Source organism: Ochotona curzoniae, unplaced genomic scaffold (genome assembly GCF_017591425.1).
Source record: "Ochotona curzoniae isolate NIBS_2020 unplaced genomic scaffold, NIBS_Ocur_1.0 contig_2321, whole genome shotgun sequence".
In the NCBI taxonomy this organism is placed as follows: Eukaryota; Metazoa; Chordata; class Mammalia; order Lagomorpha; family Ochotonidae; genus Ochotona; species Ochotona curzoniae.
Window position 1 is genome coordinate 14,034,367 of NW_024465421.1, and position 17,123 is coordinate 14,051,489.

Genomic DNA, 17,123 nt, shown 5'->3' on the forward strand with positions numbered 1-17,123 from the left:
TGCAAAATTTTTTCATAATATGCATTTTCCATGAACTTTTTAAAGACCCTTTGTATGCACCAAAATAAACTTATCTTTTTCGTTTCATTTTCCATTAGCTTTATTGTGTTATTTGAAAGGCTGAGTTACAGAGAGGGAGAGGCAGCAGCAGAAAGAGAGTTAAATCTTTTATCTGCTAGTTCACTTCCCAAATGGCTGCAACCCCAGGGCTGAGCCAAGCCAATGTCAGGAGCCAGCAGCTTCTTTCCCAAAGTGCAGAACCTCAAGTACTGCTGCTTTCCCAGAGAAGTGATAGGAACTGGGACAGCCGGGACCCAAACCAGCACCCATAGGAGATGCCGGCAGTGCCGGCAGCAGTTCAGCCAGCTGTGTCGCAACACTGGCCGCACCATGAACTTTTGGAGTGCCTCATGTTATTTATCTTCAATGGTGAGGGCACAGAGGCAGAGTTACCAAGGGCCTTTCTGAGAACCCGCAGGATGGAAAGTAGTCTTCTTTGTACCAGCAGGGGGCATCCTTGAGACACACCTCCCCCACCCCCGCCACACCCCCCTTCTATCCACTGAGGGAGTAAGGCTGAGTGAACCAGGGAGCCACGTTACTGTAACCCTTAATTTTAACCCCGGGGAACTTGTTCTATTGACAGTGAAGAATGTTATCTCTGAACAAGCAGACAAGAAGGCAGTTTTAGCAAAGTTTATTTGAAAAAATGAAGAGACAGAAATTCCTACATCTAGACCTCACAGACATCTCCATTAAGGACCGATAGCCCCCGGTCTGCATTCAGATGGGGTTTTGGTGAACATGAGTGAGGAATCCCTTCCTCTCTTTTCTAGGAAATTCTGGGTGGGGGAGTTTCAGATGTGAAATCCCCTTAAACAAATCACTCAACACTGACCATCAAGGTTCTTACCTACTGGGAGAAGCAAATGACTGATTCTGACATTGTGGGACCAGCTGTCTAGCTCCCTTGATTCCGTGAGTTCTAAGGGACAGGCTAGGATACCTTGAATTAGGGGTCACAGAGGTTGGGGCCTGCTTTCAGAACTTGTGGCTCATTCCATTGCACCTAAACTCATTCTCTTCTCCTGCTCTTCGGCTGCTGTTACCTGCCAGGTTAATGTCTACCTGGCGGCCTTAACATTCCTTCTATTATAAATACTATCTTCAAAAGCTGATTCTTGCCAGGAACTTTGCTTCTCCCTCCATATCATGCTCTGCTAGGTTTCCATTAGGCTGCAGCTCAAGCCGAAAGCGCCTCCAGCCCATGTCATCGTCAAAGAAATTCTGACAGGGTCTGATCACCTCTGCCTGCACAAGACTAGTAAAATGACCGCTCTTACCCCTCGTCCCAGTGTGAAAAGCCGAGATGTCTCATTTTCCGTCCTACATCCATCAGGTTGCGATATCGTTGGGATGAGCCGGCGGCAGTGGGGTTTGAGTTCTAAAGCTCAGCACTATCCATACAAAGACGTGGATCATTGTGTCTTAATCAGGTTGCAGCCAAGATCCCAAAGCACTGTGTATGAGCCATCCCAGTGCTTTTTTCTTTTAATATACATATGTACATATGTGTGTGTATGTGTGTTTTTTTGAAAGTCAGACAGAGATCTTCTATCCACTGGTTCACTCTTCGAATGGTCGCAACAGCCGGAGCTGTATTGATCCAAGCCAGAAGCCAAACGCTTCTTCCAGGTCTCCTATGTGGGTGCAGAGGCCAAAGTCCTTGGTCAGCCTCCCAGGACTTTAACAGGGAGTTCAATCGGAAGTGAAACAGCTGGGACTCTAACTGGCACCCATAGGGGATGTGCTGGCACTGCCATCAAAGGATTAGTGCCACATGCCACCATTCCAGTGCTTTTTGAACAAGAACATCTAAAGGCATTGGAAAATCTTCCCCGAGCAGAGTACACACGGGTTTCCAAAAGTTTCCTGAAAAATGCACATTATGAAAAAACAAAGATCATGCATGGATTTCTTTAGAAAGCTGAAAGGATTTTGAAAGGTTTTTCTGTAAATAAATGATAACTGCTTGAGGAAACAGATTTATTTATTCTGATTAAAACATTACATAATATATACATGCATCAAAGCATTTCATTATAACCCATAAATGTCTAATTCTCATGTATCAGTTTAAAATCATTATTTTAAAACTCATAAGAAGAGGAAAGCAATCAATGTGGTCACAACAGCCGGAGCTGAGCCTATCCGAAGCCAGGAACCAGGAGCCCCTTCCGAGTCCCCAGGCAGGTGCAGGGTCCCAAGGCTTTGGGCCATCCTGTACTGCTTTCCCAGGACACAACCAGGGAGCTGGATGGGAAGTGGAGCAGCCAGGACGTATAGGATCTTGGTGTATGTAAGGTGAAGATTTACCCACTGAGCCGTCACACTGGGCCCAATAAACGTTATTTTTAATGGTTTTACATGTTAGCTACATTTCTCAGATGTATTGCTCATCCAGTATCATTTTCTCTTTCCCTTTTTAGCCCATGCTTATTGCTCACAGCTAATCCTCGTAATAACAGATTCTGTTCATCAGGCATTTTGCTATGTACATCCCAGGCCCTGTGCCCAGTGCCCGACACACATAATAATCTAGAGAGCTGTGCTGTCGTCACTCCTCTCTCAGACAGGAAGAGTGAGTTTCAGAGAAGTCACTAGACCCATAGTTTGCTACTAAAATCTATTCCCTTTTTTTTACCTTTTCTTATCACATCTCTCCTCTGCAAAATTCTCAACATGGCACAGCAGGTAAAACCAACACCTGGGGCGCCTGCATCCCACATCAGTATGCTGATTCAACTCTCTGCCATGCTTCTGATCCAGCTTCCTTCGAATGCATCCTGAGTGCATTGGGAGACCTAGAAGGAATTCCAGGCCTCCTGGCTTCACTCTGGACCAGCCCTGGTTGTTGCAAGCATTTAGGGAATGACCCATTGGTTGAAGATTTCTGTCTCTCTCTGTTGCTCTGCTTTTCAAGTAGATGGAAATAAACACTTGAAAAAAATGTCTTAGGCCTGGAACACAGCACAGTGGCTACATCCTTGCCTTGCAGGTGCCAGGATCCCATATGGGCACGGTTTGTGTGCCGACTGCTTCCCATCCAGCTTCCTGCTTGTGGCCTGGGAAAGTAGTAGAGGATGGCCCAAAGCCTTGGGACCCTGCACCCACATGGGAAACTCAGAAGAAGCCCCTGGCTCCTGGCTTCAGATCAACCTAGCTCTAACCATTACAGCCATTTGGTAGTGAATGGATGAAAGATATTTCTCTTCTCCCTCCTTCTGTTAATCTGCTTTTCTAATAAAAAGAAATAAATCTTGAAAAAAAAAGAAAAAAAGTTTCTCAGCAAGGTATATATCAATTCTGTAGTCATAATCCAAGATTTCTCAACATCAGCATGATTGACATTGAGCCAGATCATTCTCATTGGTGAAGGAACGTCTTGTGGTCATATGGTGTTTAGTAGCATCCCTGGCTGAAAGGAATCCAAAATCACACACCCACCCATGAGCTGCCAGCAGCAAAATCCCATTCCTACCACACACACATGGTTGTAAGAACCAAACACATCTCCAGACATGGCCAAATGTCCCCAGAAATAAAAACCACCTTCCCTGAGAGCCACTGAGGCAACCTGGTCCCTGCTAGGTGCAGAAAGGATTTCTGAGCTGTAGCTGAACAGTTGCTGATCAAAGGCCATGGGAACAGCCTGTGCCCTTCTGCCAAGTCAAGCTCATTGAGGTAGCTAGCACATTCCAGGACAGGGCTTGAAAGTCTTCCTGGTGTGCCCTGGCCACAAGAGGCATGGGTGAGGCAAGATGGTCTGGTCTCTTGTCCTGGTAGCTGGGATTGGAATGGATAACAGTGGATGTTCCTGGCCAGTGAAGGCTGGGAAACTCGGGCTGGTCTGTAGCTGACACTGCCAAAGGGAGTCACAGATCCAGCTCTTGATCAAGACGCTGGGAGGGCGGACAGATCCCCTGCGTCAGAGTCAGGAGGTTGCATGTCTGCTTGTCACCCTGCTTCCACTAGTGGTTCGGTCTCAACAAGCCCTTATCCTTTCCCTGGGCTCACAGCAACCTAGCTCAGTCCCAGCTCTTGGGAGGATTTGGAGAATGGAGGATCTCTGTCTTGCTGTCTCTGTGACTTTCACATAAATAAAGGACAATGTTAAGTGATTATATTGGCATGTTCTGACATGGAACAATTCCCAAGATATATTATTAAGTTAAAAGATCGCATTGGAAAAATATTTCCCAGCCAGTAACAATGATGTCCTGCGTGATTGCAGAAGCATTATCAATTCTGCAGGAATATGTATTAAACAGTTAGCACTGGTGCTCTCTAAAACATACAAGACTTGTTTCTGTACAATGAAGATAATAGTAAAACTCAAATTGGTGGAAATGTTGTCATTGGAAAATATTTATTTTTTTTTGAAAGGCAGAGAAAAAGATGTACAGAGATTTTCCATGTGCAGGTTCACTCCCCAAATGAATGACCCAGTTTGGGCTGGGCAAGCCCAAAGCCAAGAGTCTAGAACCCAATCTGAGTCTTCCATATTTGTGGCAGAGATCCAGTTATTCCGCTAGCAGTTTATTGCCTCTCAGGGTGCACATTAGCTGGAAGCTGGGAATCAAGAACAGAGTTGGACCCTGAAATCAGGTACTGTAATGTGGGATATATCCATGATAAGCAAGATCTTAACCACTGCACCAAATGCTCATCCCAGACACGCCCTCCCATTTTTTTTTTTTAATAAACTGAGAAAATAATGAGCCTTCAACCTGAGCCTCACTCACACAAGCAAACAAAAGCAAGGCATATGACAGCTGGAGAAAAGTATCTAGAAGTCATCAGCAGTGGTTGGTCATGGTGGGTTAATGGATGGTTTCTAGCTCTCTCCTTCAGCATGTATGGCTCTCACAGACGCCACCCCACTCCCACGAGCCCTCTTGGTTTAAGCTGGGGTGATGCTTAGGTGTAGAGGCCTATCGATGTAACCACTGTTGTGTGGCACCTGTCTCCCCAGGATGGACGACATCCAGCTCTGCAAGGACATCATGGACCTGAAGCAGGAGCTGCAGAACTTGGTCGCCATCCCAGGTAACCATTTATGACTTTACTTCATGATATGTAGCTGCTCAGGCTGGTGAGGGCCCATGGTCCTGGGGTCTGGAAGATAGAGCTCATCCCTTCTCCTAGTGTGGCCTTGTTCTTGCAGTGCAACACTCTCTGAATGCACAGTTTTACCCCAAACCTGTGGTTTCTTCTTCTTCAAGTCAGGCAGATTCAGGTTCAATCCTAATTCTCTTATCTTGGACAAGTCACTTTCTGAGACTCAATTTCTCCTCCTCTGAAAAGGGCGACGTGACAGTAATAGCATCTAACCTATGAGTGTAAATTTCACTGTGATAAATGACTCAATATAAACCAACATTGCCTGGTTTTTCACCCATCTTTTGCTATGATTCTGACTGAAGTCAGATCTCGATTTGCTAGTTGCTGATGACATAATTAGTTGGTCTCTTCTCCCCCTGAACTATTCCCTGCCTATTGTGCTGTCCCCTGTGAGGCTTGCCTTGCTCAAGGCACTTCTCATATGGCTGCCTGTGGATTCAGGAATGTCTCTGTGCAGACATGTTGCTTCTTGAGGGCACACCTGGAAGGTGCTAAGCTGTCCTGCTGACAGCTGTGTCAGGTTGAACATGCTTCTGCAAGGAGCAACACATGCTGCATGAATCCTCCTCCCACACCCACCATCCTTGACTTGAATTGTGACAGTTCTGTCATGTGAGTAAGCGTGGGCTAGAAGGCTGCTCCACAGCAGACCCCAAGCCAGGTGCTGGGCTTGCCTTGCACTCCCAAGTTAGTGGGAAGGGCCTATCACACAGGCCTACCTGCGCTAAGTAAGCAGTGCAATATGAGCTGCTGTATCTCAGTGTTGCTCAACTCTGACACATGGGTATTTGGAGCAGGTGTCAAAATGTCAGTGTCATCATCTGGGGCTGATCACTTTTGTTGGGGCTGGGGGTTCTGTGTTGTGCCTTGTGGGATGTGGGCAGCATCCCTGGTTTCTACCCACTACCTGCCAGTAGCCAATGCGCCCCCCCCATCCCCGGCAGTTGTGCTACCAGCATGTTCACAGATGTTGCTGAATGTCCTTCCAGGAGCCCAAGAACGATTCCTTCAGGGTGCAGCGAAAGAAGGTGTCTTTAGAAAGAAATGGATTCCCTCAGGGCTGGCGCCATGGCATTATATGTTAAGCTTCTGCCTGTAGCATAGCCATCCCATATTGTTTGAGTCCTGGCTGCTCTACTTCCAGTCTAGCTCCCTGCTAATATTCCTAGGAAAGCAGTAAAAGATGACCAACTCCTTGGACCCCTGGCTTCTGGCTATGGACCAGCTCAGCTCTGCTGTAGCAGCCATTTGGGGAATGGAAGATTCTTTGTCTCTCCTCTCTCTGTAACAGTGTGTTTCAAATAAAAATAAATCTTAAGAAAAAACTTATCTCCTCACTTTAAAAAGCAAGGGGCTTTCTTATTGTTCTAAAGCCTAGAAGATTGAAATTCTGCCTCTCCAGGTTCTAGGGGAGAGTTCACCCTCGCCCCTTCCAGCTGTGGGTGGCTCCCATGCCTCCTTGGCCTTCTTTGGCTTGTGGCTATCTGATCCCAATCTCTTCCTTCATGTAGCCCTCTTCTCTGTGTGTCTTCTCTTCTTTCAAGACACAAACCTTTAGGTTTACAGCCCACTCTAATGAGTATGACCTGATCATTGCTTAATTAATCACAGCTGTAAAGTACTTTCCAAATTACTTTGGCCATGGAATTTTTCCAAATAGGATAGACAGACATTATTGAGGGCAGACACGATTTTCTATTAGACTAGACATGAAATTGAGGGTAGTGGAGAACCCTGTTCAATCACTTACAGGTGTGGAGCTCAGGCCAGCCTTACAAGGGCCCAGAAGCAAAAATATAAGATCTATAGAATGTTCTTTGCCCCTTGCTCCCGTTTTGGGCACACACAAACCAAGCAAGCAAGGGCAGTCCATCCCCTTCCATGCTGTCCCTGAGCAGGAGCCCAGCTCTCCTTGGTGTGCCAGTTTCACTCCCTGGAGAGCCTGATGGTCTAACATGGGCTGCCCTCTCCCTCTCAGGAAGGAGGATTCCCAGGACCCACTGGTGAACTGGTGACTCAGTAGGACACGTGGGAGCCTCCGGAGGCAGAGGAGCAAGTGTGAGGCTACTGAATCCAGCCAAGCTCCAGTGGGCCAGAGGAGCTCCTGTCAGGGCCAGGGTCCCAAGGCTTTGAGCCATCCTCGCCTGCTTTCCCAGGCCACAAGCAGGGAGCTGGACGGGAAGTGGGGCTGCCGGGATTAGAACCGGAGATCCCCATGTGGAGATCCCGGTGCGTTCAAAGCAAGGACTTTAGCTGCCAGGCCACTGTGCTGGGCCCTAATAGAATGTTTAAAAAATTTTTTTAATGCATGAAAAAAAAAAAAAAGGAAGAACAAAAACACCAAAGCATAAAGACAGGACAAATGATTTGCAACATGGGTCAGGTCAGTCCCTGTTGAGTGTGTCTCCCACCCCAAATGCCACAGACTTCCCCACTGGAACAAGGTCATGGGGCTGCTCAGTGGCACAACCCAGTCCTTTCACACCAGTCCCACTGATTTCCCTAGAAGCTACTTCCTCCCCATCACTTTTCTGGGTTGGTTCTGACCGCCACATTCTGCAGGAGCTCCTCTCTCCTCCCCTCCCAGCCTCTGCTCCCCATCCACTTCTCCGTCCCTTGTGTCTTGAGTCTTCCTCTGCATTCCCAGGATCGGTGCCAGGTTTCTAGATGGAGTTTGCTGCGATTAGGGAAAAAAATTACCAGACTCCTGGCAACACATCAATAAACGTATTAAGGAAAGAAGATGTGAAATCCAGATTTCTTGAGCCAGGGCCAGGAAAGAATTCCCCAGCACCTCAGTGGTACAGCGATAAAACCCCTGGGGCCTTCCTGCCTCAAGGGCTTCTCAAGGCCAGGTCAAAATGTGTCACACTGCTACCATGCCACCCGGGGATGCTCAGTATGGCTGCAGAGGCCCTGAGCACCTGTCCCTGCATCGTAAAACCAGCATTTATCAGACAAGATTTAAACAGTGCTTCTCAGGTGGGGATGGTGTCTGGAGACATTATTATTGATTGTCCCAGTCCCAGTAATGCCCAGGTGGAAAAGCCTAATTTGAATCAAACCACGGTCATATGAATATAATTACAATGACTACCATTTAGTAAGCACTTGCCAAATGCACACTGGGGCTATGAGATTCACTGCTTCTTCATTTAATAAGGATTTTGTACCTGCTTCAGTAAATATTTAACCTGGAGGTCACTTAATCACTAACCACAGTGACATTGTAAAATAATTGTGTCCGAACACTTTATGAAGCCCTTATATTTAACTTACTCTGTGTCTCTTAAACTTTGCAACAAGCTTAGAATCATGAATATTGAGAGACTGGATACACAAAGAGCTTAAGGATTGTGCCCTGAGTCACACAGCTCAGTAGAGCTGGGTCCTAGGGCATTGGGTCAGGAGTGTCTGTTCTATGGCCAGGGCTCACAGTTGTGGTAAAAGCTACAGTGTTAGCAAGAGCTGATGGTGGACTGAGCTGGGCACACGGTGGGAGGAGGTGAGAAGCAGGTAGATGGGTGGCACTTGCTGGTAGGTAGGAGATGTTGGTAACAGAGGCGTGTGGCACACACAATGACTGACACTGGCCAGTAACTTAGAACCTTGGGGCATTGAACATGTTCATCAGCTGGCACAGCCCACTTCTTGAGTAGGCGGCTCCTCCATGAGTCACTGCCTTTGCCACTGCTGAGTATCTGGGGCAGGCTGGGGAGCGCCTGCATTGGCAAGGGCTAGACAAGCACGGATGAATAACCTGGGGACAGAGTTTGTCAGATGCCTGGGACCTGTGGGCAGCTCTGGCTGAGATCTGGGGAGAACACCTGGAATCTACAGTGCTATCAATGGTGACCTGGAGAGGAAAGCCACACTGGAGACTCCCCAAAAGAGCTAGAGTGAGCAGGGTGCCCTGGAGAATCAGGGGGTGCTGCCACTTGTTTGTGGAGGGCAGGGAGGGCTTGGTGGCACCAAGAAATGGTTTGGGGAACCAGGCTCCCAGGGCCCACCATGGAGAAAGCAGTGCCACCATTTTCCATTACAGGCCAGGATTTGGTGGTTGCTTGCAATGCCACTGCCCTTTGGGTTCACCAACAGCCATCCAGAAAAGCCAACTGAACCTGCTGCTTGAATAGTCATCCATGTGTCATGGAACCTGCTCTCAAGAGTCAACCCACCAAGGATGGAAAATGGGCTGGTCTGAACACATCCAGACTATCACAGAGCATTTATATTGCACTTGGCACTGCAAATCACCTAGAGAAGATTTATAAAGCATGGGTATTGCAGTAGGTTGAGCCACCAGTCAAGGACATATCAGAGTGACAAAATTCAAGGCCCAGCTTTGCTTCCAGTTCCAGCTTCCTACTAATGGACACCTTCGGAGGCAGCATAACTCTTGGGAGACTCAGCTGAGTTCCAGGCTCCTGACTTTGGCCTGGTTTGGCCTCAGCTGTTGTGAGCATTTGGGAAGTGAATTACAGATAGATAAAAGATTCTCTTTCTCTCTTTCTCTCTCTCTTACTCTCTGTGTGTCTGTACCTACCAAATAAGATGAAAATAAATTACAAATAAGTAAATAAAACCTACTGGAGGATGTGTTTGAACATAAATGGACTTTGGTGTTGACAAGGGGTCCCAACAACCCCAGACACAGAACTGCTTCCAGAACTAGATGTTTTCAGAGCCAATCCTCAGCTGGATGACCTTAGAAGATGCCTCACATTTTCTGTTCCAAAGAGGTCTGAAATGTAAGCTTAAATTCTTGCCTCTCCATTTTCTCTGTCCTCATTGTTGGCCATCTTCTTCGTCATCTCCTTGGTAGCCCTGCTCAGTTGTCCAGGGGCACAGTTAACGTGATTGGTGCTGATGCTGACTTTCTGGCCCTCACCACACAGTAACTCTCCCAGCTCCCTGAGCTGAAGTTGCTGGGTCACGGCCACTTGCTGAGCACTCACCAAGGCCAAATTCTTGGCTGAACTTCCTTGACCAATATGGCCACATCTGAAACCTCACTGTGCATTTCTAAAAAGATTTATTTTCACTGGAAAGACAGATATACAGAGAAGAGGAGAGACAGAGGAAGATCTTCAATCTGCTGATTGATTCCCTAGTGGCCACAATGGCCAGAGCTGTGCCAATCCGAAGCCAGGAGCCAGGAGCCAGGAGCCTCTTCGAGGTCTCCCATGCAGGTGCAGGGTCCCAAGAACCCTGGACCATCCTCAACCATCTTCTCAGGCCACCAGTAGGGAGCTGGATGGGAAGCGGGGCCACCAGGATTAGAACCAGTGCCAATATGGGATCCTGATGCATGCAAGGTGAGGACTTTAATTCCACCAGTAAGTGAAGTGGTAGAGCCAGCATTTCCTTTGCTGTCAGTTTCTATTTCGAGTTGCACTGAGCTACTTCTTTGCCAATGCTTTCCTCTCCCTCAGAAAAAGAGAAAACTAAGATGCAGAAGCAAAGAGAGGACGAGCTCATCCAGAAGATCCACAAACTGGTCCAGAAGAGGGACTTCCTGGTGGACGATGCCGAGGTCGAGAGGTTAAGGTCAGTGGGCTGCATGTCACCAGACCCTGGCCTTCACTTCCTTCCGCAACGCATCTCTCGTTCCTGGGAGTCACCACTTGTCTTTCAGGCATGGCCTTGGTCACTGTCCCTGAACTGTGAACCCAAACGAATCACCAGCCTTCTGTTGTGAGGGCCTATTTCCTGTTCAAGAGAAACTAAAGTCCAGCTCCAAAAGTCTCACAAAGGGCCGTGTGTGTTAAGAAAGTGACCTGGAGGTACATAGCACACAGCACAAGGCACAGTTTTTGACACAATCCCCAGCTCTTTGAGACATCTCAGAACTTGGTCCTCTTCCAAAACTCTGTCCCCTGTATCAGCTTACAAGCCCTCTCACCCTCCTAACTTTGTTCTTCCTTTCCCTTCTCCTAAATGCCTTTCCTACCATGTGCCCCCCGCCTTCTTGACCTGCACAACAGACCCTGGAACTTCAACTGGGGGGCTGGGCTTGGGGAAGCTGGGAAGGTTGAGTCTTAACATTTGACTCCCAGAATAAAGCCTTTGGAGCCTTTCTCCTTGAGGAGGGCAGCATCCCTCCACATGCTCCATGACCCCAGGGAGATGCCTCACCTACCTCAGAGCCTGAACCCACCATCTGTGTTCCTAGTGACTCTTGGAAAACTAAGGTGACTTGCGCCCTGACATCTGCCATGCCCCTTATAGTAGGATAGGTAATTAGGGTGGCCTAAAGGTACAAAGTCAGGAAGGAGAGCTGTCCGGTTCACCCAGTCCCCAGCAGGGGGCGAGGCCCTGTGATGTCCCTGTCTCACCCTTGCTCTAGGTAAGTCAGGTTCAGAGCAAATTCATCCAACAAAACACACACACAGCCCACAGAGTCACAAAGCCCAGCGCCTGGTCTCATACTCCTAACCTCTTATCCCATCCCTTTGGTTCTTTCATGTTTTCCCTGCTTAGTGTTTTGTTTTTTGTTTTTTTCTCTCCCACCCATTTGTCTTCACAGGGAGCAAGAAGAAGACAAGGAAATGGCCGATTTCCTGCGAATCAAGTTAAAATCTCTAGACAAAGTAACCAAATCTCCAGCCAGTAAGTGCACATGTGATTCCTCCTGTCCCATCCGAGAGGAAAGGGGGACTTCAGGACAGGAGAGGAGCAGAAGTGCAACACTGCGCTTTCTAGAGATCAAACCTGAGCACAGGCTAGCAGCCGGCAGCTTCCTGGATGTGCAACCTGTGCCCAGCAGGGCGCTATGCCTGGTTTCACATTCTGCTGTGCTATATTGCAATTCCTAACCATTTTGGATCAAAGAGTTACGCATTTTCATTTTGCACCAAACCCTACAAGCTATGGTGCCAGTCCTGCCAGCAGCTGTCTGGACCCTCCTCTAATCGTGTTGGTTTGGTGCATTTCATGGGGTCAGCGAGCTTTGGTTTCTTTCAGAGGTAGAATCTCTGGAAAAACCAGAGCACACCTTCCAGAATATTAGCTTCCTAAGATACTCGGAGCAAACTGGACTGGGTGTGAAGTAAATGGCAGAAATGGTACTGTCTGACTCTCTATTTCTAGAATCCCAAAGCCCATTAGGATACTAAAACAATCAGGGGTTTTTGTCAAGGAACTTTCTTCTCTTTGATGATCCAGAGTTTTTCCCATGTGTCTGACTGATGTACTGTTGAGGCCCCTCTCAGCTACAAGAATGATGCCCAACTCGGATGGATCCAAGCAGGAAGATTTCCTTTCCATTCCTTATCGCTGCCCCTCTTCAAATCTTTGCTCCATTTCCCCCTAGTCAGCCCTCTCCCTGGGTCCAGAACTCCAGGAAGGCAATGACTTCACATCAGTGCCAAAAAGTCTTTCTAACTGCATAAATATCAGGGAAATGGCACTTCTTGAGTCACGTTTCCATATCTTGGGCTCATCACTGTGACCAAGTATCATCTCATCAGTGTCAATCAAATTTAGGGTGCTGTGAACGCCCAAGTCTGTGTCACATTCCTACTCCCGCAACCACAAGGACAGGAGCTGTTAGGAGACGATAAACTAGAAATCTTTGCTGGGAAGACGAAAAAACAAAAAGCTGCCATGATGTGTATGGCTACAGCCATGGTCCACCAACCATCCATCCATTAACATCCTGTGAAAATATGGTTGTAGAGTGTGAGGAGTTAAGGAAAGAAAAGGGGCCATCACCCCTTCTACTAACACTATGAAGCACATGATCCCTGCCTGAAGCCAGGATCCTCCATGCACTGTCTCTTCAGGGCAAAACAAAGTGAAAACAAAAATACTCTATATTGGTGCATGAAGAAGCAAGGAAACTTGCCTCTTACATAGGGCTACAGATAGAAAGAAAAGGAATGATTCTAGCAAGAAACAAAAATGCATGCAAGGGGCCAAGTGTGGGGCCCAAATATGTATCCTGATTTGGTGCTGGAATCCCCAGTTGAAAACTGAAACTATTCTACAACCAGTGAAATCCTTGGGGCTTTAGCAAGAATAATGCAAAGCTTCCCAGTAGTCACCCTTGAGCTTCTCATGGTAAAAGGTACTGCCACAGATAAAATGACTCTCAAGAAAATGAGCTCTCAGTAGAAGTTAAAAGTCCATGATTTCCGAGCCAAGATGACGAGAGCCAGTAGAGGTAATAAAGAATGTTTGCCTTCCCAAGAGCCAAAATAACAGCTGTCTAAAAGAGATGATAAACTGTGTCTACATTATTAAAGAAATAGGAGGCAGAATAAAATCCAAAAGGGAATAGTAGGATGCCGTGAAAAAAGGAAAAGTCACTTGGGAAAAATTAATCTTTGAAAATAAATTAACCTTTGAAATAAAACCCAGGGGAGTAAGTACAGTGATCCAGTTGAAGGAAAGATTCACACATTGAACCATGGGGCCTGAGGAAATTACCCACAATGCAACACGGAGCATAAGAGATAAAAAGCGGGAAAGAGATGAAACAGAATAGAAGGAGAAGGTCCAACTGACATTGAACAGGCACTCCAGAAGGGAAGAAAACAGAGAATGGGGCAGCTGAGATTGTCTGAAAAGATGATATATGAGCATTTTCCATACTTTAAAAACACGAGCCCTCAGATTCAAGTGACTTGAACAAAAATCCCCCTTTATTTTTCTACCAAATACCAAATGGCTAGGCTTGGTGAAGAGAACTGACCAGGAGAAGGGCTGATGGTTGGGGGCCAAGATCTGCAACCACAGGAGCCCACAGGGTGAGGTGGGAACATGTGCTTCCCAAACCACCTGAATGAAGCCTGAACTTGAACGTGGTCTAACTAGGAGCTGGGGTGGGGCTGGGACTGCAGATGGTCAGGGCTCTCCTCACCTCTCTCTTTCTCTCTCTCTGTTCCTTTCTCCCACTGTGTGCATACTTTGCCACAGGCTCCCGGGCAGAGAAGAAAGCAGAGCCCCCACCTAGCAAGCCCATGGTGGCCAAGACGGGGCTGGCACTCATCAAGGATTGCTGCGGGGCCACTCAGTGCAACATCATGTAGCCCCCAAGTGGAGTGTGCCCTCGGAGCCACGGGGACCCTCTCCCACCCTCTTGTCTTCATAGACCCCATTTCACTGGGGCCCAAGAACTCTCCAAGGCAGAAGGGGTTGAAGGCAAGCCTATGACTGCCACTAGGGGCCGTGGGCATGGCAGGCGGGCCCAGCCGCCCTGTACAGAGTGTAGCAATAGGGAGTCCTTCACTGTCGCATGGCCCTCCCCAGAGCATGCCGAACCCAGGAGTCTGTGTCACTGTTTATCCAACCACCAAGGAAAGGTCCTCCCTTGAAAATGTGTATCTCCACTTCTATCTAGCTGTATCTAACCCACTGTGCGAATGAACTGGGAGAGGGGCACGCTCCCCAGGGGTGTATAGTTGTGACCTCTCAACAAGCTAGTACCATGTTGGACACATTGCCCATCCACCCTCCTAGCTCTACTGTCTGGACAGCCAGCCTTCAATGGGCACAGCTCCTGTTCCCTGTGTGTCCCCTCACAGGACCTGGGTCTGGAGGGCCCATACAACCCATGCATCTCTCAGGGGGCCATCAGTGGAGTGCTCTTAGAGATGCCTAGGGCCCACCTGCCAGAGTCGAGCTTGTGTGTGTTGTGGTGGTCACATCTCCCGCTTCTTCCCATCTTGCGTCACGGCCCAGGCCACATCAAGAGGGTGACCACTGCCCCCGTGGCTCTGCCCCTGGTGTGCAGAACACAGCGGGGATGGGAGGCCCTGCATGGGGGAGGTAGCAGAGAACTGGAGGCTGCAATGTCAAGGGCAAGGCAGCCAAGAAGGGGGCCCAGAGTAGATGGTGATCCAAGTCCTTTCCACTCACGAGGACCAACGCCAGCAGGACGCTGCCTCACCAGCCCCACACAGACTTCCGTCCAGAACAGCGATCGGCAGGAGAGGCAGCCTGGCCCTACGGTGTCCCATCATTTGGTGACGTATTTGAACCAGCCTAACAGTGCCACCTGTGTCACTTGATATCCATTTCTACAGCCAGCCCGGCACAGCCCTGTGACCTCTCTGTACGTGTGTGTGTCGTGACCGGCCTAAGTAGTTAGCGTACGATTCGCTGATGTGCAATCATCCATCAGAGAAAATAAAAGTGGAAACCACTGTACTTGGCATTTTCAAAGGTTTTACTTTTTGTCCCTCCCCCCAGTTATGGAAGTCATCCACGTACACGATCATTTTAAAGGTACAGAAAATAGAAGGAAGTCTCTCGGCTCTTTTTTAATACCTTAATTTCTCCAACTCTAGAGAACACTTTTGATGTTTTGCCAAGGTTCCTTCTGGTCTTTTCTGTGCATTTGTGTTTTCTATGCTGGGATTCCACAGTACTGCCCAGTAATCAGCCCCTTCCCCAGTCACTGTAGCATGGCCTCGCCCAGTCACTAAGTTCTCTTTGCAGACATTTCACCAAGTCTTTACAGTGATGCTCACTGAGCTGTCTCCTGGATGCGCCAGCATTTACCCACCCACTGCTTCACTCTCAGGCATCGAGACTGCTGCGAGCTTCCCGGCATCCCAAATAATGTCACCATGTACTAAGCTGCATCCGAATGTCTGACTTTTCCCTAAGAGAAACTCTCAGAAGTATAATTGTTGGGCCATTAATATGAGTACCATTTTCAAATTATTTCTAAATCACAAGAAAATCTGGGAGTCTTTCAGGATCACAGCTCTGGAGTGGATCCCCAGTATCTCTGCCTCAGGGGGACCTGGGCTCCCCCACTCTGCCCCCGGTGGCTTCGGCTTCAGGGCAAGCCTCAGCCTACATGCCACTTCCAGTGTGTGCCACCGTCCTCCTTCACTTACAAAGCACCAAGCATGAGTCAGACTGTGTGAGTGTCCTAGGGCTGTTACTACAAATGATGTCTAGGCATGTGGCTTCAAACAACACAACTCCATGTATGCGTGATGCTGGGAGGTCAGAAGTCTGAAGGCCTATGGTACAATGGGGGAAGCCACTGCTTGTGGCATCAGCATCCCAAGTGAGCATTGGTTCAAGTCCCCATTTCTGATCAAGCTTCCTGTTAACGTGCCTGGAAAGGCCCAGCCCAGGTGGGTGACTCGGCTGGAGTTCCTGACTCCTGACTTCGGGCAGTGAATCAGCAGGTGGAAGATCTCTGTCATTCTGCCTTTCAAATGAATAACTATTAAAAGAAACAGAAAGAAAGGGGGAAAATATTGCAGGGTTCGAGAGAGAGCATGCCAAACAGGTTTAGGATGTATTAGGGAGTCTATTAACCAAGCTTGGTGATAATAGAGCCCACTAGAAATTAGCAAATGACAAGTCCCTGTGGCAATCCAGTCTGAATTGAAACCCTGAGAGGAACAAATGGTCATTGTGTGAGATCTGTCTGCTAAACTAAAGACCTATATTCCAGCTTCCCCAGAAATAAAAATAATCCTAAAATATGTGCAACAAACAACCTGGACACATTACAAAACTGCAGACATTCTTTTCCTGGTGTCTGTCATTCCATACTGCTAGGCCTCACCTCTCCTGCTACTCTTTTTTTTTTTTTAAGATTTATTTATTATTATTGCAAAGGCAGATATATAGAGAGAAGGAGAGACAGAAAGATCTTCCGTCCGATGGTTCACTCCCCAAGTGACTGCAACTGCCAGTACTGCGCCAATCTGAAGCTAGGAGCCAGGAGCTCTTTCGGGTCTCCCACGCAGGTGCAGGGTCCCAAGGCTTTGGGCTGTCCTTGAGCAGAGAGCTGGATGGGAAGTGGGGAAGCTGCTGGGATTAGAACTGGCAATCATATGGGACTCTGGCGTGTTCAAGGCGAGGACTTTAGCTGCTAGGCCATCGCGCCAGGCCCTCCTGTTACTCTCAAAAGTACACAAATTAGAAGTACAAAGCATCTTAGCATTCACATCTTTACTGGCCCA

The 17,123-nt window shown here is 48.0% G+C and overlaps 1 protein-coding gene across 1 annotated transcript in view; it reads left to right on the forward strand.

Moving 5' to 3' along the window:
- The window catches only part of BMERB1 (bMERB domain containing 1), an 80,519-nt gene extending 66,300 nt beyond the window's left edge, over positions 1-14,219 (forward strand). The window contains exons 3-6 of the mRNA XM_040973920.1: positions 5,036-5,109; positions 10,620-10,734; positions 11,714-11,796; positions 14,107-14,219. Coding sequence (XP_040829854.1) covers positions 5,036-5,109; positions 10,620-10,734; positions 11,714-11,796; positions 14,107-14,219 — 385 coding nt within the window. The remainder of the gene's footprint in view (positions 1-5,035; positions 5,110-10,619; positions 10,735-11,713; positions 11,797-14,106) is intronic.
- The last annotated feature ends 2,904 nt before the right edge of the window (positions 14,220-17,123 follow it).